This window comes from Xyrauchen texanus, chromosome 2 (assembly GCF_025860055.1).
Source record: "Xyrauchen texanus isolate HMW12.3.18 chromosome 2, RBS_HiC_50CHRs, whole genome shotgun sequence".
Taxonomy (NCBI): domain Eukaryota; kingdom Metazoa; phylum Chordata; class Actinopteri; order Cypriniformes; family Catostomidae; genus Xyrauchen; species Xyrauchen texanus.
The window spans coordinates 10640374-10664477 of NC_068277.1; the positions used below are offsets into that span (position 1 = coordinate 10640374).

Genomic DNA, 24104 nt, shown 5'->3' on the forward strand with positions numbered 1-24104 from the left:
GGAGAAACAATTGACACATTTTGTCTCATTTATGACCTCTTTAGTGTCTCATTTAAGATCTTTCTATAGCGATTGAAAAATATGCCTGTGGATTTCTTATGTCTTGTCCTGAGTTCTCTGCTGTGCTCTACCACTCTACCTTTCTTCTCCTTCATACGGCTGTGAGTTGTTGCCTGCTGAGTGATCAGCTGTGCGAATCTGCTGTCCTGCGGCGTCTGTGCCTTCCACTCTCACTATGGAGCCCCTTTCATCCCACTATACTCTCTGTTACCCTTCAACACTCCATACATTTGATGTTCTTACATGCACCTCTGGACCCTACATCACATCATGCTGACTCTAGTACTGTAATTAAGTTTATACCTCGCTAAAGGTATATTTCACGCCAAAATGTATATTTTGTCATCATTTACACACCCTTATGTCTGTTCTAAACCTGTATGAACCTAAATAAACCTTTTTTATTTTTCATGGAACACTGAGGAAACAATTTGTCCTGGGTGATATTTTCCCTAAAATAAAAGTGAATAGGGACGGACGTTGTTGAGCAAAAATCACCACTGAAGCACCATTAAAGTAGTCCATATGACTTGTCCACTTTATTCCAAGTCTTCTGTAGCCATGAAATATGTTGTTTAAGGAACAGACAAAATGTAAGTAATTATTTGCTGATAAACTTCCCCTTCACCATAGCTCTGAAATTTCTCAAATTGTAAATGCAAATGTAACGGACCAGGTTTGATGTCAATGATACCAAAAGCCATTTGTTATCATGTTTCAGCAAGTTAAAATATGTGAAAGTGTGAATATGATATGAGAGACAGTGAAGGGTAAGATTTTAATTTAAGAACAACATAAATGCCATTGTGGAGCTCAGATGCCTCCATTTGCAGAACTTTCATGATATGGAATGAGAACCCAGAATATTCCTTTGTGTTCCACAGAAGATAGAAAGTCATACGGATTTGAAACCGCATTAGGCTGAGTAAATTATTACATATTCATTTTTGCGTAAATTACTTTAACCTTTTTAAGGCGGTGAGGTATTTGTCAATATATACCTCAGTGTGTGATTTTGTGAAATGGGAGTTTTGATGGATAACTTATTATAAAAAGGATTTAAAGAGATTGTTCACCCAAAATTTCAAATTCCCTAATCATTTACTCACCCTCATGCCATCCCAGATGTGTATGATTTTAAGAAGAATATCTTAGCTCTGTAGGTCCATACAATGCAAATGAATGGATACCAACATTTTGAAGGTCCAAAAAGCACATCAAAGTAATCCATATGAACAGAAGAGATATGATAAGTGTTTGTGTAAACAGATCAATATTTAAGTCATTTTTTACTATCAATCTCCACTTTCACTTTCGTATTCTTCTTCTTTTGTTTTTGGCAATTTGCTTTCTTCATGCATATCACCACATACTGGGCAGGGAGGAGAATTTTTATAAAAAAGGACTTAAATATTGATCTTCTTATCACCCACATCTATAATATCACTTCTGAAGACATGGATTTAACCACTGGAGTCTTATGGATTACTTTTATGAGCTTTTGCTATCCATTCACTTGCATTATGAGGACCTACATAGCTGAGATATTCTTCTAAAAATCTATGTTTGTGTTTGGCAAAAGAAAGAAAGTCATGCATTTTTGGGATAGCATGAGGTTGAGTAAATGGTGGGAGAATTGTCATTTTTGGGTGAACTATCGCTTTAAGAGTGGCAAAGGTTACACACAAATGAAACATATGTAGAATGTATTTTACAAAGTGTTTATCTATGAATGTATTTATTTATTTCAGTGACAAACGATTTTCTGCTTTGGGTTTTGGGGCAAGAATTCCACCTAACTATGAGGTAAGAGACAGTGTCTTTGCTTTTTCATTGTGCGTATAACTGTCCATACTACTTCTGTGACCTTGAAAAGAGCTCTGCTAATTTAATGTGAATGAAAACGAGGCTGATGGATAAAAGTACAGTCCATTCACATTCACTTTTACATCAAATCATTAAGCTGATGCTTTTATAAGAAGTGATTAACAAATGAAAGCAAAATATCAAACAGGAGCCAGCAATATTAGCAGAACTGCAATGCCACATTTAAAACATAAACCAGAGTACTACAGTAGTATGAAATCTAGAGCATAAGTGTATGGGAGATTAAAGAGAAAAAGAGGCCTTTTTAGTTAATAGGAAGTGCCTTTATTTACAGTTATTGATTAATTAAGTGCTTGCTGAAGAGGTGCGTATTCAGCCATTTCTTGAAGGTTGGGATGGTCTCAGCAGATCGGATGGAGGTTGGAAACTCATTCCACCGCAGAAGGATAGAGAGAGAGAAGTTTTTAATAAGGAGCATAGACTTGAAGGTGTTTGTTGAAGTTGAAAATTTGATGCAGGCAACTACAAGAAGCGAATGGAGTGAGACTGAGAGGGATGTGATTTGGGCCCTCTCTGGTTGGCTGAAGACCAAATCTTCTGTAGAGGTTTAATCAGACTAGCTGGAAAGCTGGCTAACAGAGCTTTGCATTTGTCCAGTCTTGAGGTAACCAAATCCTGGATTAGGAGTTGTGCAGCATATTTAGACAGGAAGGAACCGATTTTTTTTCCTAATCTGCAAGATGCGAGCAGTGAAGTTTGACTGGCCATCCATCAAACACTTTCCTGGCTGACGTTAGTATTATTGAGCCCTGCTGTACAGTGATTATATGGCCAGCTGGGTTTACTAAGAGTTCTGTTTTCACATGCTTGATCCTTCATCCTAGCCAAGACATTTAATACATACTGTTTTAAGGTCCTCAATATTTAGATGTATTTTCAATGTTTAGTCAACTGAAACATGGACACCCCGGTATACAACAGAAGGACTTCTGTTCCTCACTGCTTTGTTTTCTTTGAGTCAAATTAAATAGGGATTCCTGTAGCTTAACTGGTAGAGCATGGCACAAACAACACCAAGGTCATGGATTTTATTAGAAAGGAATGCACATACTGATAAAATGTATAGGTTGAATCCACTTTGGATAAAAGCATCTGCCAAATGTAAATAAGATGCTTCCCCTAAATAAAGTCTATTGGTATATGATTTGTAAAGTGACATTCAACTGATCACAATATATAGTCAGAACATTAAGAACATGAAAAATTACCATTACAAATAAAATAATAATAATTATATTCAGAACATCTTAAACTACAATGAGATCTCATCAAAAAATCCTCCACGTGCAGCAATGACAGCTTTGCAGATCCTTGGCATTCTAGCTGTCAGTTTGTCCAGATACTCAGGTGACATTTCACCCCACACTTCCTGTTACACTTGCCATAGATGTGTCTGTCTTGTCGGGCACTTCTCTCACACCTTACAGTCTAGCTGATCCCACAAAAGCTCAATGGGGTTAAGATCCATAACATTCTTTTCCAGTTATCTGTTTTCCAATGTTTGTGTTTCTTTGCCCATTCTGGGTCAGGCCTTTTCTTTTTGTTTTTCTGTTTCAAAAGTGCTTTTCTTTGCAATTCTTCCCATAAGGCCGGCACCCCTGAGTCTTCTCTTTACTGTTGTACATGAAACTGGTGTTTAGCGGTTAGAATTCAATGAAGCTGTCAGCGGAGGACATGTGAGGCATCTATTTCTCAAACTAGAGACTCTGATGTACCTATCCTCTTGTTTAGTTGTACATCTGGCCTTCCACATCTCTTTCTGTCCTTGTTAGAGCCAGTTGTCCTTTGTCTTTGAAGACTGTAATGTACACCTTTGTATGAAATCTTCAGGTTTTTGGCAATTTCAAGCATTGTATAGCCTTCATTCCTCAAAACAACGACTGACTGACAAGTTTCTAGAGAAAGCTGTTTCTTTTTAGCCATTTTTGACCTAATATTGACCTTAAGACATGCCAGTCTATTGAATACTGTGGCAAGACAATGTTAAGCTTCATTTAACGATAATAGCTTTCAGCTTTCAAATAGCTTTCATCAGTGCTTGATTTTGGCAAGTGATTTTCTAGTACCAAATTAGTAATTTATCATGATCACTCAAGGATAAGGTGTTGGAGTGATGGCTGCTGGAAATGAGGTCTGTCTTGATTTGATCAAAAATTACTTTTTTTTAAAAAATAGTGATGGTGCTGTTTTTACATCAGTAATGTCCTGACTATACTTTGTGATCAGTTGAATGCCACTTTGTTGAATTAAAGTACCAATTTCCTTCCGAAACAGCAAAATCTCTACATTATTCCAAAATTTTGGCTTCCAGTGTATATGCAAACAAAGATATTTTTATTCACAATCTCTCTCATGAAATACCAACCTGTGCAGGGGGAAAAGGCAATTCTCTGGGAATTTAAATAATAACCGCTACTGTAAAAGTGGCTTCCCCCAGTGTTGACAGCAAACTGTCACAGGGTTTCATTTTATGTGAGTGTTTGTTTAAACAGATTGCACTGCACTGTATCAGCGTTGAGGTCTTCTTATTCAAGGAAATCAAACAAGAACAGTTATATTCAAATTGTCTTTGTCAACAAAAGAAAATCAATTGCAATGAAATGTATGGAACAAAAAGATTAGAGGCAGCTCAGAGCGGTTGTTGCATCCAATGGAAAATGGGTAGAGAGGATGCTATTTTAAAGCATCATCATCAGATCATTTCATGCATAGTGTTGCAGAAAGTATTCTGCTTTTATACATGCAAATTAGCCTCACGGGCAAGGAAAGATTATTTCCTTCTTTTAACATCAGGGTTTATGACCTTGAATCATGTTTGTTTTCCCTACATTACAGGTGTGCATGAGAGCATTCTAAGCAAACTAAAACTAGCTAAAAGCAGCCTTTCTGTGTGTGATTTTCCCTCAAAAATACAGGTGTCTCATGACTTTGCCATCAATTTCAACCCAGAGGATGATGAATGTGAAGGTAAGAGTGATAGGAACTTGTGTTCAACTGAGGGAACATCTCTAGGGAGCACTCATTGAGTCTTTTGAAGCTCCTGTCAGTTAAGAATGTGGAAAATCTTAGATTTGCTTGAATTCTTTCACATTGCTACATGAGAGGAATAGTTCCAAGTCAGTCTGTCAACTGGTTTGATCCTAAAATCTGCTGCTTTGGCTGCCAATACTTTAGCAGGGCTCTCAGAAAGTGAAAGAGTCCGAGAGAGAGATAGAAATAAGACTGCAGAGCTGAAGTGATAGTCTGTCACCCCCACCCCCCCTTCTCTCTCTCTCTGATCAGAGATCCAGGGGGTTGTGGAAGCTTACCAAAACTGCCTCCCCAAGATCCAGCTATACGGTCCCACCAATGTGGCTCCCATCATCAACAGAATAGCTAAACTGGCGGCAGGAAAAGAACCAATTAAAGATGCTTCTGTGAGTATCCTCAAAATTCCTGTTTATGGCAAAGCACTTAGAATGAATTGCACCCACTGATAGCATTGGTTATATGCACACATTATCCACATTGTGTTACGCATTTCAACTAAGGAATTATGCAAATCAGGTAATGTCCACAAAATTTGTGGTGATCGATATTTGCGTGGGACACCCAGCTAGCACAACTGCACTGTAAACATTTTTTTTTTAAAGTCGAGAAAATATTTTGATATTGATTTACACTATGATTGCATTTAACCAAACCACTTCTGTGAGATGCTCGCTGAACTGCCACTATTCTTAAAGAGACAGTACTGTTTTAGCACTTGTTCTACATCTCAATGTAAATACTTGTAAATAGTACAAATAATGCATGCAAACAATAAAACATATACAGTAACATTATATATATATATATATATATATATATATATATACACACACACACACACACACACACACACATATAAATTCCATTATTATATACAATTTCAAGACAATTTCTTGATGTACATTTATTATTGATGTAATACATAGAATACATATAAAAAAATTCTAAAATGTGACCAAAAGGATACAAATTAATGATATAATAAGATTTGTCAAATTAATATTTTTGTATATTAATTAAAGATAATTTCTTTCCTATGCATGCAAAATAGGAATAACTATAATATACCCAATAAATAGTCAAATCAAATCTGAATTGAATTAAGAACTTGTAAATCAGTATAAAATCTTTATCAAAAACCCAGCCCTCCATCCATCCATCCATCCATCCATCTTCAACCGCTTATCCGAAGTCAGGTCGAGGGGGCAGCAGCTCCAGCAGGGGGCCCCAAACTTCCCGATCCCGAGCCACATTAACCAGCTCTGACTGAGGGACCCTGAGGCATTCCCAGGCCAGTTTGGAGATGTAATCTCTCCACCTAGTCCTTGGTCTTCTCCGAAGCCTCCTCCCTGCTGGATGTGCCTGAAACACCTCCCTAGGGAGGCGCCCAGGTGGCATCCTTACCAGATGCCCAAACCACCTCAACTGGCTCCTTTTGATGCAAAGGAGCAGCGGCTCTACTCCGAGCTTGTACTCACGACCTAGTTCTTTCGGTCATGACCCAACCTTCATGACCATAGGAGAGGGTAGGAACGAAAATTGACCGGTAGATCGAGAGCTTTGCCTTCCGGCTCAGCTCTCTTTTCATGACATCGGTGCGATAGAGCAAGTGCAATACCGCCCCCGCTGCCCCGATTCTCCAGCCAACCTCCCACTCCATTGTCCCCTCACTCGTGAACAAGACCCAGAGGTACTTGAACTTCTTCACTTGGGGCAAAACCTACTTCCCTACCCGGAGTATGCATCGGTTTCCTGCTGAGAACCATGGCCTCAGATTTAGAGGTGCTAATCCTCATCCCAGCCACTTCACACTCGACTACCAAGCGATCCAGTGAGAGCTGAAGGTCACGGACAGATGATGACATGAAGAATACATAATCTGCAAAAAGCAGCGATGAGATCCCCAGCCCACCGAATCGCACACCATCCCCACCCTGACTACGCCTCGATATCCTGTCCATGAATATCACAAACAGGATTGGTGACAAAGCGCAGCCCTGGCGGAGACCAACCCCCACATGGAACGAACTCGACTTCGTGCCGAGGACCAGAACACAGCCCTAAATATGACTAATGTCTATTTATATTAAGTACATTTTTTTTTCAAAACACTTCATTACAGAAACATTATCATGTTGCAACGTTATCATGTTGCAATTTTTCTTTAACCTCATTACCACATCCAACCCACATTTGGGGTGCCCCCCCCTCCCAAAGAAAAATATTATTAGTGGGAGAAAGACAGAGGGATGAATTTTCTTAAAGTTTGGTACTGATCAATTTTGATTATCCAAATATATAACTGCATACAATTAAAGGTTGTTAAAATGTACTGTGATGTACCCTAACTACAACCAAATTGCAACATTGTGAAAACATTTTGTGCTTCCTGAGCACGATCAGGCAAACTGTACTGGGACTGTACAGTATCAATTTATCACTGCTATCCAGGCATCTGAATTAGCTCTTTAAAATGCCAAAAATGTGCTTCACTACACCATATGCCTGATTATAATGCTCTTCTTTATCCTTTGATCATCATGGGAGGAAATACTGCTGTCACAGTCACTAGAAAATACAAAATACACAAACTCTTTAGAATGAAATTCCTTTTACAACCAACATTGCATGGGTGGTATTAGCATTACATTAATTGTGTCAAGTTAAAAGCGCTGATAATTGTGAATTCGTTACATTCTTTAATGAGCCTCATTTCAGTGTTTGCCTAGAAAATAATTACTTTTGGTATGAGACGCAGGGTTTTGCCTTCAAATGTGGCATGCTAAAATGATGCAACTGTTTAGTGAACTCATCCCTGACTGTTTTCCTTAAGTGCCTGGTTTGTGCATATTACCTTCAATATTTTATTCAGATTAGGGACAAACAAAACCTTTTTAAAGTGTTATTCAGATGATTATTTTGAGGGCTATTTTTGTACAGTTCCATTAGTTCACTTAACAATACAAGTGATGGTCTCAGGTCAAATATTTGCCCTTAAGCTTTTTGTGAAACCAATTATTTATGCATTTCATTGCTGTTTGTTTGCACACACTTTGTCCTTGTGATGATCTTCATTTATTATTTAATCTTAGATCACCCCTTCACCAAAAGTGATCAGTTTTCAGTAAATGAGCTCAGAGAGATCAATGTTCAGAAACCAGGCCATTCATTCAAACTGCAGGCTTAGATGGGAGGCCCGTAAATATCTCTTAATTTAGCTTACTGGCAGCCCATTTTAAAATCGAATCTAATATTCTCCTTATTACTTTTAGGGCATAAAAAATTTACTAATATGCGTGTGTTTATTTATGTTAAATACTTTCATATATCCCAGCTTAAAGGGAATTCACCACAAAATGTTTTTTTTTGTCACCATTCACTTTCATTGTATGAGAAAAAAAAAATGCAATTAAAGTGAATGGTGACTGAGGTTGACTGTACTTTCTGCCTTACATCTCCTGATCAAAAAATGTCATGGAAGATGGTGGGAGTTTTCAGGAAACTTGTTTGGAAACAGTAAATATTTTGCAATTCCATTTGGTGGTGCTAGTGCCGCAGAAATGACACACTTGAAGACAATAAAGTCATACTTAACACTGTATAAATGAGCAAATGTAAGAAAACACCATACCTGATCACAGCCTTCTTCTCTGCCAGCTATATCACATCCTGCTGATCCTCACAGACGGGGTGGTTACAGACATGGCAGATACACGCGAGGCCATTGTCCGGGCGTCCTATCAACCTATGTCCATCATCATAGTGGGAGTAGGGAACGCTGACTTCACCGACATGCAGATTCTTGATGGAGATGATGGAGTTCTGCGCTCACCCAAAGGAGAACCTGTCTTAAGGGACATAGTCCAGTTTGTGCCCTTCAGAGACTTTAAAACGGTCAGATTTTCTCTTTATCCCCATATTTGATTCCATTGGGAATTTGCACATTGAGGCAGTTAACTGGTGTTTTAATGCATGAGCTCTTTCTGTACATCCTCTAATGCACCACAAAAACAGGATATCTGCATATTTAGGGGGATACATTTCCCTTTTAATGACTTTTTAATGCAAATTAAATGTATTTAAGATTAATCTGGCAAGAAAGCAAAAGCAAAATAATTCCCATAAAAGTATTTACTAGCAGCGTTTTAATCCTCAATCCATTTGGATTTCTGGATATTTGGGTGTTTGTTAACACTACTACTACTACTACTACTACCACCACCAAGCTAGCTTGTTGTTAGAGTATTTATGGAAAGACGGATGGATGGCTGGATGTATACGTAGAGAGAGGGGAGAGAAAACGGAAGCTTAAATGTGCTGTAAGCGATTTTAGCTATTCTGGAACTTTAACCAGACTTAGCTATTGATTAGCCCATGCCCCACTTTCCTAAACTTTGTTGTCCACGCTCTAAAGACGCAAACACACATAGATACATTTTGCGACTGTAGTATTAGAGCAGATGGAGGGTGGGTGGTTCCACTGAGCGATTCGCCACCCAACCCTGTGCATTTTGCGGGAGCAGAACACTGTATGGACACTAATACGAGCATACTGTATATGGGCTGCTCTGTGAATGTGCAAAATGATTGACAGGCAGAAAGTCTTCTTTCTTTCTGGCTAAACAAACTATCTCTGACTCGGCCTGCGGACATATTTTTCGCCACTATTTGCCCAGCCTAGGGCTGTAACAGAGCCAGGTGTTATAGTTCATGAAATTGATTTTAGTGATATCTGACTGTTATATATAAAGGGGAAAAAAAACACAATTTTCTACATGACATTTAATTACAAAAATATCACTCACAGCACCTTTAATTCCTACTCATGTGTGTTTGTGAGTGTTTTGACAGTTTGAGTTAAAAATGTGTGTAAGGCTGACATCAAGAGGTCGTAAAAGTCAAAGAACTCTGCGAGAACCAACGTCATAAAACTCACACAGATGAACATCTCCACCCAAGATAACACTCCTTACTTGCTAAGGACCATACAACGCAAATCCCATTTTGACCTCTATCTCACCTAAGGGCAATTTAGAATGACATCCTTTCTGTAATATAAGAGGTTTTCTGTTCATACATGTTTGATATCATTCAAGAGGTCGCAGTGCGACTGGTAAGGTGGTCTCATTCCCTTTTCAGAAAAACCAAATCTCCATTAAGATTTTAGAACTTAACAGAATCATGCACTCTATTAGAGACATGTCCCTCCCAAATCTCCCACAGGGACCACATGCTGTATGCAGATTAGGTATATTCTTTGTAAGCATCAAAGGACCTAATCAATCACAGGTTTCAAAGGTCTTTGCCAAATGCTGTATAATTCTGGAGGTCTGTCCCATCCCTGCCTGTATGTTAATGAGGTATGTCCCCAGGACTACCAAACCTAACCACGCCCAAAATTCCCTTGTTCATGGTTTGGGTATTTAAGGAAATGTGACACATTGTGCAGGGTTCTCTGTAGTCAGACGAGCCCACACAGTTTACTGTGTGTAATTTATATCAGGTGATTGCAATTCGAATTTCTTATGTTTTGATAAAATGTCTAACTTTGACTTCTCACTGTCTGATTGGAATTGATGAATTGATGATGTTACCTGGTCAATAAATTGTCAACATTTGATTTTATTCTGACTGACTCTGAAATTGTGTTTCCCTAACAGATTAAACGATTCGTATGTTACCGCAAGTCTGCGTCAGATTAGTGACGACTAATATTTGGCATCGATTCAAGTGAACTTGGTTTGCAAAGACAAAAAGGGAATTTCCGTTTAGAACAGCAAACGCTGCTTGACCAATCTAAATTCGGGTGTGTCTTACCTCTGTTTTAATTTGATGTTTCTCCAGATAAGTGTATGTGGGAAACCACGCATGGCCAATCCAAAGCTATTACAAGAGAAGTTATGTTGGTCAACTTACATCTGTAATAGTGGCCGTGACCTCTACTGAAGAAAACGTTAAGTTACATTCAAGTGTGTGCAATTCCATGGGGCTATACTGAAGTATCTTTGATTGTGTGAACTTGAACGTGACCGATCTCAGGTATATAGCAATTACCTCTGTTTGATGATCCAATACTGGCCGCTTGTGATCATGAGACTCGCGGTGTAGAGAAAAACACATGAGGACCTCAAAGCGACATAGTTTCTTAATCTAAACGGGTAAAATATAATTAAAGGAGTTAAAAGAATAATCAAACATTCGCTCACTTTTAATGATGCTCAGATATCATTAAAAACTCTTTTCATTTATGGAGTCAGATGAAATAACGAGGTAATACATAAGAGAAAATTTATTTCATTTAATATTGTTGTGTTGCGTAACAACAAAGACAGTAACGCGCAGAGACCTTCACCCGTATTATTGGAGACCGTCATTGGACCGATAGACGGGCTTACATGTGAAATCGCAAACATTCCATGGCAGAGTCTTGGGCTTTTAGAACATTCCGTTAGCGTAAGTCTATGGGATGTTTGAAAACCGTAAGTTTCCATTCAGTTTGATGAGACTTCGTTTAGCTTAGTAAGTTGGAACATTCTAAAGGTTTGTACCATGTTTGGTGGATGTAGCTTGAAAGCTCTAGAAGGAGTTACAATTGATAATTTCAGCCTTGGTTTGTAGATAAACCCTAAACGAAGCTTGAAGAATAACAGTATATTGGCTTTTTTAAGCCAACAATATAATAAATAAATAATTTTTTACATACAAGTCTAAAGTGTGGACAAACGTTTTTGAATTTGATATTTTAAAATGAGCATTTGCTGAATATAAGCAACTTGTGCTTGGTTTAAATTTGGAATATTATTTTAGTGACTATATTTATTATATTGCATTTGATGTGCTGAATTGAACTGTGCTACATTTCAATAAGTATATATAGAGCAAGGAAAGGAAGTTGTCATGGCCAATTTCTCAAATATTTGGGATCTCTGAAAAGCCCTGGGAGTCTTGACCACTGTGTAAGGGGGTTAAGGGAAAGGAGGAGGTGAGAACCGGCTTGGCAATATAAATAATAGTTTAATAATTAACTGAAAATTAAAATGCACAAACATAAACACACACAGAGCAGCTGCCTGTAATTCTCTCTCTCTCTCTAACTGTCATCACTGGCCGCCTTTATCCCTCGCGCACCCCCATCAGACTGATTGGGGACCGGGTGTGCATTGTTCCGGCCCGGCCCCGCCCTCCTCCAATCTACACATTGATTTACCACTGTGGCATGTATGGGCTAAGAACAATTAAATAACAAATGTCTTACACAAAAATGAATTGCTAGGCCTCAAGACAATAATTACATTTAAAGGCTAATGTATCAAATGTGATACATAAAAAGAAAATTGCATTTTTTTTTAACGATTTTTAACACTGTTTAATGTCAAACAATTTAAATTTTTTGATAATTATTTTATATGTCAGGCATTACAGGGATAAAACTAACATTTTAATTTACATACAGTTGTAACCCGCTCACACACACACAAGACGAGACAGTCACAATGTAAATCAAAACTGCTTTTTATTTTAAAGAGCAGGCGAAGGTACAGTGGGGAAAATCCAGAGGAAGAATGGTCGAGGTAAGCGTAGGGTCGAGAGCCGGGGAATCAGGATATAAGAATAACGAGACTAGTGGGAGCAAAAGACAGGGGAACAAGGGGAGCTGGCAAGCTAAGAGGAAGACAAGAGGAGTTCAAAACTAAAAGAGACTAGCGGGGGGCAAAGACACGGGAAACTAAATACAATAACCAACCCCCGTGAAACGGATGTGCTGTGGTATTTATAGGGGAAGGTGCAGGTGTAAACAATGAAAGGTGATGAGACGAGTGCAGGTGAAACGAATAAAGGGGTGATTGAGACGAGTGCAGGTGGTCATAATGTTCTGGCCATAGGAGCGTGCATGAGAGCCCGAGGGGGGAGATAGCATACGAGCATGTGAGCTCGTAGGAGCAAAAACGAGCGTACAAGCTCAGGCGAGCAAAACGGGCGTGGAAGCCCGAGGGAGCAAAACGAGCGAGGAAGCTCGAGGGGGCGGAGCGAGGGAGCGGGGTTCGTGACAACAGTTCATGGTAACTCCTTCAGTACTGTTAAAAAGGCGTCAAATGCACATTGTTTCAAATTAACTATAATTTTATTGTTTCTACCTAATTTAATTGGCTAAAAAGAAAATAATGACTGTGGTCTGTCATTAAACAATTGATTCCCTATAGAGGTGCAGATAAACCTGCACTTCAGCTACACACATTCAATGTGCAAGAAACAAATTACATGGATTGAACAGGATCCAATTTATCCAAAGGGAACACTGATAACCATAATGATGACTTTACACAAAACAACTAATCACAGTAAAACAACATCAATAATACTAAAAAGACCTTAAATCTCCATGAATTCTTAATAACTAATTAAATGCTCCAATAAGTTCCTTTTGACCAAACAAACATGCTTAAATTATTCATACGCAAGAGTTTATGTGTATTCCCAACAGCCTCAGTTCTATACTTGATCATTTCAGTAGTATTTAAATCTTCTATTATTTTATTATTCTTTTGGGGGCCTGGGCATCTTAGCAAGGAAAGACGCTGGCTACCACTCCTGGAGTCGCAAGTTCGAATCCAGGGCGTGCTGAGTGAGCTAGGGTGGATAGAGTCACGGTGGGCTAACCTATTCGCGGTCGCTAAAATGTGGTTCTCGCTCTCGGTGGGGTGCGTGGGGAGTTGTGCGAGGATGCCGCAGAGAATAGTGTGAAGCCTCCCCATGTGTTGCGTCTCCACGGTAACGGACTCAACAACCCACATGATAAGATGCGTGGATTGACTGTCTCAGACTCAGAGGCAACTGAGATGTCCTAAGCCACCCGGATTGAGGCGAGTCACTATGCCACCACAAGGACCTTGAGTGCATTGAAAGGGGGGGGTGATAAGAGCATGTATCACTTTAAATTCACATAATAATTCATATTTTGCAATGTACATGTTAATACAAATTAAGTAAAGCTAAAATTATATGATGTAAATATGTACGTTTCTCAGTAAATGTCACGAACGCCGAGATAGGTGCCTCCTCATCCAGCCATCGGAGATCTGAATCACCCGAATATTGACTCTGACACTACAATTCCCATAAACCCACATACCTGGTCTAATTGCACTACAGCTGTTCCCTATCTCTGCCTCTCTATTTAAACCCTATTTAAACCCTGTTTATCTGACCAAGTTTGTTTGCCACCTGCCGTCATTGAACTCTCGCCTGTCACTCGTATATTGTTGTTTGCTGCCTGCCCTGATCTTCTGCCTGTTTGACATTGACTCTGCCTGCCTACGTTTACCCTGTTTGCCTGTTGCTTGACCCTTGCCTGTTATAACCTGCGATTCTCAATAAACTACTTATGGATCCCAACTTACCCGAGTCTTCGTTACGGAAACAAACGTGGTCAGATAAACAGGGCAAGGTTGGTACACAGCAGATCAGATAGAATAACCAATAACGCTCAGAAATGTAGCCGGGGCAAACAAGACTTCGCAATGAGTGAAACAACAGGCAGGGTTTAAATAGAGAGGCAGAGATAGGGAACAGCTGTAGTGCAATTAGACCAGGTATGTGGGTTTATGGGAATTGTAGTGTCAGAGTCAATATTCGGGTGATTCAGATCTCCGATGGCCGGTTGAGGAGGTGCCTATCTCGGCGTTCGTGACAGTAAAGTTATTAATTTTATTAATTAAAGTTATTACTATTCATTTTCTAAAGTTTATGGTTGTTGAGCCAACAAATATTGATTTTTTTCAGTGTAGGATGTATCTCGTAAAGGTGGCTGAGTTGACTGTCCATCCCAGTATGTAAAAATAAAATTAAGGTATCGGTAGTAATTTACAATAAGGTTCCATTTGTTGATATTTGTTACCAACATTAGTAAACATGAACTAACAACTAACAATCATTTTACAGCATTTATTTATCTTGGTTAATGTCCACATATAGTAATACATTTTCAAAATAAAAAGTTATATATGTTAACATTAGATAATGCACTCTAAACTAACATTTAACAATGAACAATTTTAACTAACCTTGATAAAGATGAATAAATGCTGTAAATACGAAAGTATATTGTTCATTGTTAGTTTATGATACCTAATGCATTAAGTAATGTTAATAAATGGAACCTTATTGTAAGGTTTTACCAAGATTTCTTTTGGATTTAAATTGTGATAACTGAATTTAATATATTTTATTACTTTTTAAGGACAGATAACCCTGCAAAAATAACAGCCTTTGGCCACTGCTGCTGTGAATCAGGCAGACAGCCAGGAAAACTGAACATGTAGCATATGCCAGAGGTGCATATGGGCAGAAATGTCTCTGAAGCACAGTGTGCAGTTTTGGCCATGGTTTTGCCATCTGAGACTAATTTCGTGAGTCAGAAAGAGTTTGTGCGGTACCATTTCAATTTTGGATATCAATGAGAATGCCAGAATTTGACGTGATTACTCGCTGTCGATCGTGATCAAAGTCCTAGGATGTATATCGTACAGTCTAACTTAAAATACTTTTTTTATGCAAGATCTCACCTGGTTCATATCATTCTATCTGACGTGCAACAACCATAAAGGACAGAAATAATTGCACAATATGCATTCAGCTTCGGAGCTCCATGGTTTTCACAATAAGAGTTGCTTGTACCCCCAGTGATGTGCACAGCCAGGAAAACTAAATGTTAATTTCACAGAAATTAAGATTAATAATTATTCCAAATGCTTTCAAACAATTTTTGTCTTACCCATTATGTACTCAACAGCCAGTTGCTTTGCTCACAAATTTTTTTTTTTAAATCACAGATTGTATTTTCTTCATCCCTTTGTGTGATTACATTACACGGATCTGGCTAATTTGCCTTTTGCATTGTTAATGTTTTTTCCTCTCATGTTCTTCTTATTTTTGCAGGCTTCACCAGCCGCACTGGCAAAGTGTGTGCTTGCAGAGGTGCCTAAACAGGTAGTGGAGTACTTCAGCCACAAGGCAATACCGCCCATTAATCCTGTGCTGAATTCTACACCCAGCTCCATTGCCAACACACCAGAATAAGCCTGTACAACCTCCACAGTACTGCAGAGGGTGAGCGCTGGGATTGGGCTGTTCAGCCATTACCACACAGTACATTGATTACGCTGTCTTCATAAATAAGCTGTTCATACAGACTGAGAATTTGGATATTGGTGTCAGATCTGGCCCTTGACACAACGACTGCTTCCCCAGCATGCAAACTGGAGCCCTATTCCCTCTGTCTACATAAGGCTCCTCGGAAGGGCAAACAAATCACTTAATTCCCATCAGGTCCACAGGCTTCTGATCCCCACTGGCTCTTTTCAAATGCACAAGGCCACCTCTGCATTCTGCCGGTTTTCTATGCCTTTTAGAGCTCTTTGAGGGCTCTGCCTACCTGTGTGTTCTTTTAATTTCTGGACTCCTGGAGGACTGGAGCAGAAATGGTCAGAAGTATACAATGTAAAAACATTCCTATAGATTATAACATGTAAACTGAATGAGGTAGTTTTTTGTTTTACTGGACAAATATGCATATTTTAGTGCAGACACCATCATCACCTCAATAAAAGTAAAGATGAAAGTAAAGATAAGGTGTGTGAAGATTAAATTGAGCAATTTGAATTTAAAGACCCCATGGAATCAAAATGAGAGTTTTGTGGATTTTTGTTCATGTGTGTTTCATTTTTATTCCAGAAAAACAGACCAAAAACATTGATGACTCATGCTGCACTACACATATTTTTGTTCAATCCTATCAGGTACAAGAGAGGAACAAAAACCTTTCAATTGTTCCGGAGTGAAAATTTTATTTTTAAATGCTGGTAACCGGTTTATAACACTATTATTTTGTTACAGTAATATTTTCATGAAACTGAAGAGCTTATAACAGTAAAATTTCAGAATGATCAGAAAATGCATTTTTTTATGGAATTATTGTTAGATATGATACGCTAATTCTAGTGCTGTCATTTGATTACAATTTGTAATCATGATTAATCTAATCAATTCTTTAGTTAATCATGATTAATCCCAGATTTTGAAAGTGCTTAAATTTGACACTTTATATTCTGCTTTTCCTATCAAAATGCATTTGGTTCCATCTTAGGAAATAAAACAAAACATGAAAAAGTATAATGCTTTATTAACATTTTACAAACAAAGCTTTCAACAGTATAAAGATAGAAATGTGCTAAAATAGCACCAATTCAAATAACATTAAATGTTTCCCAAAGTCTAAGTGGGAGTTTGTCTAATTAAAAAAACTAGTCTCCACATAGGTTGCATTTTAATTTTCAATATGCATTAAATCTCTTAAACTCTCATCCTCCACAATATTAATCTGCTGGTAGACTGTGGCTATACGGTTTGCTATAGCAATCGCAAAGCCGTTTGTGATTCATGATTCATGTCAGGGCGTCAACATCAGTGTCAGGTGCCACTTTGAACTCCACATGAAAAGTTGATTCAGGACTTTTATTAGCTCCAGAAGAACATGCTCTGTACATGCGCTCTCTGTGGGTACACCAAGGTTTAAAATAATAATAATAATAATAATAATAATTTGGCCACACAGTGTGTGCATGCATGAGAGATTTATAAATTGATTTTAGATGGCCATTTGTATATTTTAAATTAATTCATTCATTTGGGGAATATTAAGGATATTTATTGAAAAGACATTAATTTACATAAGCTACTGTATTTTATGTTTATTATGATTTCTATACAGATCAGGCAAGTTATTTGGGGCTTGTTTTTCTATTGCTAGATCTGCAGTATCACCCACCCTTAGCATGCTGCCATTTTATATAGTATGTTAATAGTTTTTTCATTATTGTTATCCATTTGGAAAGGAGGACGCAGAACGCCGGAACCAAACAGTTTCTGGTCAGATCGAACCGAAATAAAAAATTTTTAGCTTTAAATCCCTGAACCAAATGCTCTCCAGAGAATGTCCCTCCCCTGCAACCAACCAGCAAGTACCGAATCATGTTCATGGTTGTGACATACCTATACCTAATGCCCATTGGCTATTTTAAAAGAAAAGTGATGAGCCTTTCAATATGTCTGCCCAAACTTCCTTTTTCAATAAGAAATACTTCAACACGGAACAAAAAGCTTGTCAAATGGTTTCATGGGGTCTTTATCTCAGCATTTGTTTTTATCACTTTCTACAGCTCAGGTACTGTGGAAACACTTTGAATCAACATTAACAGCTGAAATTTACACCACAAGAGAACCAAGACACACATGATCCATTTTCAAATCTTTGCTCTAACTACAGCAATACATTTTCATTTGAAGTTATGCAAAGCAAGCATTCAACCCCCATTACATATGTAAACACAGTAAAGTGAAAAATATGTGTAACGGGCTGTTTCCATTGTTATATTTGGGTTGCACACTCTGTCAAGCTCAGCCCAGTAATTACTCCAATAGGAATCAGATACAGGTCTTTCATTTACTGCTATTCAGAACAAACAACATGCCATGCTTATTGCAGACATTTGTATTTAATATGAAGGAATCATATAAATATTGCCCTATTCATTTCAATGTTTTTTTTTAATAATATCTAAATTTAACCTAAAACAACATGAACAATATAGCCATGATAAATGCGGAAGGTTACAACATTCTTATGCATGACCACAAATTCTAACATTGTTCATGTACAAACAAACAAGCATGTAGAAAACTAAACTTCATCTTAAATGGAAGACCATAAAGATAGGATGGCTACAGTGAGAAAAGTCACACAACTTATTACATAAAGATTATCACATTAAAGGCATAGGTAAGGTATAAATGCATTTACACAGCATTGAAATCAAATTTCACTATTACAGCCCATTACACTGTATGTCTGGTTTCAAATATCTAGTAATTGAGACTGAATAACAGCTATGAATTGCAACCTTTCATTCAATAAGAGATATAAACTGATTTAGGGTTATCCAGCATTATGCATCTGATGGCAGTTAGTCAAAAGGTTGCATCAACATGAAAACTATGGCAGTCTGATATGCTTCTGATAATGTACTTTTAAAACGATTTCAAATATGACACACACAAAAAAATCATATTAATGTGTTTAAACAATGCATCAATATTTAAACAATGTTTTTATGCTATGAACCCAAATTAACATAGAATGACTATATTAACCTGTTTAGAATTGATGGTTTTGAGCATGGAATCATCTTGCCCTTAAAGTAATATTCCAGGTTCAATACAAGTTAAGCTCATTTCACAGCATCTGTGGCATTATGTTGATTGACATAACAAATTATTTAAACTTGTCCCTGCTTTTCATTAAAAAAGCAAAAATCGAGATTTCTTTAAGGCACTTATATTGGAAGTGAATGGGACCAATCTGTAAAAGTTCAAATACTCACTGTTTCAAAAGTGTAGCCACAAGGCATAAACAACAGTTTGATAAAATCGCTTATTAACCTTGTCTGTGTAAAGTTATATCCAATTTTACAACTTTGTTGCCATGATAATGTAACACCGTGAACCCTAAAACTCTTAAACAACCGTAAAAATGACAATTTACAACTTTACAGCTAAAATAAACCACACAAATTTAAACAGAACAGGTAATGTAAATGCTTTTATAATATTATAAGCTTCAAATTTCTGCCTTTTAAACCCTCCAAAAATTGGCCCCATTCACTTCCATTGTAAGTGCCTCACTGTAACCTTGACTTTTGCTTCTTGAGTCAAAAAGGTGAGTCGAAATAATTGTATGTGGTCAATCAACATTATGCCACAAATGTTGTTGATTGGGCTTAACTTGTTTTGAACTTGGAATATTCCTTTAAGATAATGACAGTTTTAATTTCCCCCAAAAAGTGTCATATGCAAGGTAATATATCCCTTGATGCATTTAGTATAAATTCATTTGAAGTGCAGGAGTATTGCGCGAATGCAACATTATAATTCAATTGTGCAAAACCGGATTATGATAGTTTTTCAGAGTTTAAACTGTGCATCTAGTCTATTTTTGGCAAAGCACAGTGGTCTTGTACATTGCATTTTGTAAATCTTCTCTTTGCTTGTCTTTTTTAATCCAATTCCAAATGGGCTGCATGGCATGCTAAGTGTATCCTGGGGTGTTACCTGTTGCCTCTCTTGTGGAGGTGTCCTTTCTCCTCTCTCAAATACGAGCTGAAGGATGGAACATGTTCAGCATGAGTTTCTTTTCTACAGTCTAAGGTCATTGCCTCTTTACTGACAGAACATCAGCTTTAGATATTTAGAGCTACACAGAGCTCTGAGTCATTAAAGGCAGTCTGCTCCAGGCTAAATCATTTTATCAAAGAGAAGATAGACAGATCATGCTGGCCAGAAAGAGATTATCATTAAAGTGTATTGTTATCATTGCACATGACTCCCTGAAGCACTGGATTGCAGGGAGCATGAGGAGCCATTCAAGCATTTAACTATGTTTTGTCGCACCTATCCTTTGACAATGTGTTTTGATTTGAGCCAGTGAGATTACTGGAAGTAAAAGTTGTGATTTACTGCATGCTATCCTCTGTATTGAGATAAACCTGTCTGTTTCTTTTCAATGTTATTTTGTTGGAAGCAATTCTGCCATTGCACCAGCCCTGTTTCCTGTAGTCTAGACCCATAATCCTGCATTGAAGCTAATAAATCTTTTAATAATTTGACTGAATGGTTGTGTGCATTGTGTATTATTGCGAGAAGATATTGTGAATGAGAAGAGGCCGATTTGATGAAGCCCACTGCGTTTACATTTTTGGCAGACGATCATTTTTGCAATGAACAAGACTCCAAATTTATCTCAATGTAAAAATAGTGACTATATTTAAGGCGGAGGCCACTCATACAGTATCTATCATACAAAGGAAAGCATTATTTTAACATCTGTTAAAAAGTGCATCATCTTTAAAGCATGATGTTCTAATTGTTATAATAATAATTATATCTAATAAGCCTAAATTATTCTAATTATAGCACTAACATCTGATCAAGCTTAAAAGTAGATAAGCATGCATTATACATTATAAATAACAAACTTTGCAAAAGCATCTTCTAAATGTCGTTCTTCTAACATCCAACAGGAAACATTTAAAGATGTATTACTGATGAGTAAACACTCTACACATTATATACATTTCAAACCAAAAAGTACACAGCAAATAGATATCTGGTTGACATACACTATATGGCTAAATGTATTTTGACACCATAACATCACACTTATACTGTTTGTGCTTGCTGAACATTTAATTTAAAAACCATTGGCATTAAGAGAGTTGGGGCTTAGCCAGAGATACATATTTATGTGGAAAGTTAAAGATCAAGCTCATTCAGACCACTAAATAGATTTTGGATGAACCAAGCAACAAAGAAAGTGAATCAGACTGCAGTTACTCTCAAATTATTAAGATACAGTGGTAAGAAAATGATTGTGAACCCTTTGGAATTAGCTAGTTTTCTGCATTGATTGCTCATAAAATGGGATCTCATCTTCATTAAATGTATGCAATTGGCAGATGCTTTTATCCAAAGCGACTTACAGTGCACTTATTACAGGGACAATCCCCCAGAATAACCTGGAGTTAAGTGCCTTGCTCGAGGACACAATGGTGATGGCTGTGAGGATCACGATGGCAACATTCTGCTTACCAGTTCTGTGCTCTACACCACTACCACTTTTGTTAAAGTGACAAGTATAGACAAAGCACAAACAATTATAATCTTTTATGTCTTTAAAAGTGCTATATAACAGTGCTGTGGAAAATGTAAGTGAATCTCTAGGCTAAAAAAAAAAAAAAAAGAAGCTAATTAGAGTCAGGAGTTGAAAAACTTGGCATCCAATTCATGAAACAAGATTGGAGATGGAGGTTAGAACTACACTGACTTAAAAAAAGCATTTAAAAAGTTTGATATTCACAAGAAGCATTTGCTGGCATGGACCATGTCTTGCAAAAATGAGATTTCTGAAGACCAATTTCCTATGATCAAGAATTGTTGCTTTGCATAAATCTGGAAAGTGTTACAAAATAATCTTGAAAAGCTTAGATATTCATCTGTCCACAGTTAGACGAATTGACAATAAATGGAGACGATTTAGTACTGTGGCTACTCTCCCTAGAAGTGGTCGTCCAGCCAAGATGACTCAAAAGGCACACCTCAGAATGCTCAATGAGGTAAAAAGAAACCTAGAGTGACAGATACAGATTTGAAGGAATCATTGGAACTGTTTAACATCTTTGTTCATGAGTCTACTATATGGAAAACATCAAACATATATGGTGTCCATGGCAGGACATCACGAAGTATGTGCGTTTCAACAAAAACATTGCTGCATGCCTGAAGTTTGCCAAAGACCACCTTGACACTCCACAACGCTACTGAGAACATTTTTGTGGACTTATGAAATTAAGGTTAAATTTACATTTACTTTTACATTTATGCATTTGGCAGACGCTTTTATCCAAAGCGACTTACAGTGCACTTATTACAGGGACAATCCCCCCGGAGCAATCTGGAGTTAAGTGCCTTGCTCAAGGACACAATGGTAGTGGATGTGGGGTTAGAACCAGCAACCTTCTGATTAACAGCCCTGTGCTTTAGCCACTACGCCACCACCACCAAAATTGTTTGGGAAAAAAAAAGCAGCACCATGTATGGTGTCAAAAATGGCGCCGCATACTAACATGAAAATATTATCCCTATGGTGATGTACGGTGGAGGGAGCATTTTGATTTAGGGCTGCTTTTCTGCTTCGGGGCCTGGACGGCTTGCCATCGTCAAGGGAAAAATGAATTCCCAAGTTTATCAAGATATCCTATAGGATAATGTCAGGGTGGCTGTGCGGCAGCTGAAGCACAGTAGAAGTTGAGTGATGCAGTAGGACAATGACCCTAAACATCAAAGTTAATCCAGTACAGTATAGCTTTAAAAAAAAAAAATCCACCTTTTGGAGTGGAGCAGTCTGAGCCCAGATCTTAACCCAATAGAGATGCCGTGGAATGACCTAAGAATATGGCTGAGATGAAGCACTTCTGTAAGGATGAATGGTTAAAAATTCCTTCTGTATGTTGTGCAGGTCTAATCCGCAGCTACCACAAATGCTTGGTTGAAGTTATTGCTGCCAAAGGAGGATCGGCCAGTTATTAAATCCTAGGATTCACTTACATTTTCCACGGCCCTGTGAATGCTTAATGGGACGTGTTCAATAAAGACATAAAATATTATAATTGTTTTTGTGTTGTTAGCTTAATTAAGCACATTGTGTTTTGTATCTACTTGTGACTTTTATGACCAATTAATGCATATAACAGCTAATAAATAAAACAGCTAATTCCAAAGGGTTCACATAAATGTTCTTGTCACTGTAATTATCAGTCAGTATGTCATGAGGTTAGCAAGGTATTATGTTTGGGTGTCTAATGGTAATTTAACTGAACAAGTAGTAGCCTGTTTGGTCACATCTACAGTAAACCACTGTATTGTCACATAATGGGCTTTTACACCAAGTACTGTGATAAAGGGCAATTAAGATCCTGCCATTTGTAATTGATATAAAAAAGTAATGTTTCATGGGAATTAATTTGCTCTGTTAAAGATCCAAGGTAGGTCAAATGTTCACCCTCAACTCCTGTTTTCTCTTCTATGTCTAGAGGTCATACAATACCTATCTGCATGGTTTTTGTACACATTTTATGCTTTTTCATTTTATAGTCAGATGAATATTGTAATAAAGCCTATTTCAAATCACACAAAAATATCTTGAACGTTAACCAAGTCATTTTTCCAGCCTTCTCAGTTGAGAGCTCCTTATGTTCTGCACTAAACCTAAAGCCTAACAGTATATTTAGATTCGCATTATTTGATTTCAGAGCAAGTTCCCAGCGCCAGGGGGCCAACATTTGGGTCACTGGTGTCATCACGGAAGATGATGGGGTCATCTCAGTGTATCTCAGTTGCGTCACTCCATTTACAGATCATTGGGTGACTGCATAAATGATTGTGGTTACCATGGAGATTGTGCTGGGTGCTTAGAGGGCAACCATAAAGAAACAGAGTGAGATGAGCTGAAGAATATAATT

At 37.7% G+C, this 24104-nt stretch overlaps 1 protein-coding gene across 1 annotated transcript in view; it reads left to right on the top strand.

The window, feature by feature from the left end:
• Positions 1 to 20663, top strand: part of LOC127652900 (copine-7-like) — an 80394-nt gene extending 59731 nt beyond the window's left edge. The window contains 5 exon segments of the mRNA XM_052139348.1: positions 1812 to 1866; positions 4863 to 4914; positions 5230 to 5363; positions 8635 to 8871; positions 15913 to 20663. Coding sequence (XP_051995308.1) covers positions 1812 to 1866; positions 4863 to 4914; positions 5230 to 5363; positions 8635 to 8871; positions 15913 to 16053 — 619 coding nt within the window. The 3' untranslated portion in view covers positions 16054 to 20663.
• The last annotated feature ends 3441 nt before the right edge of the window (positions 20664 to 24104 follow it).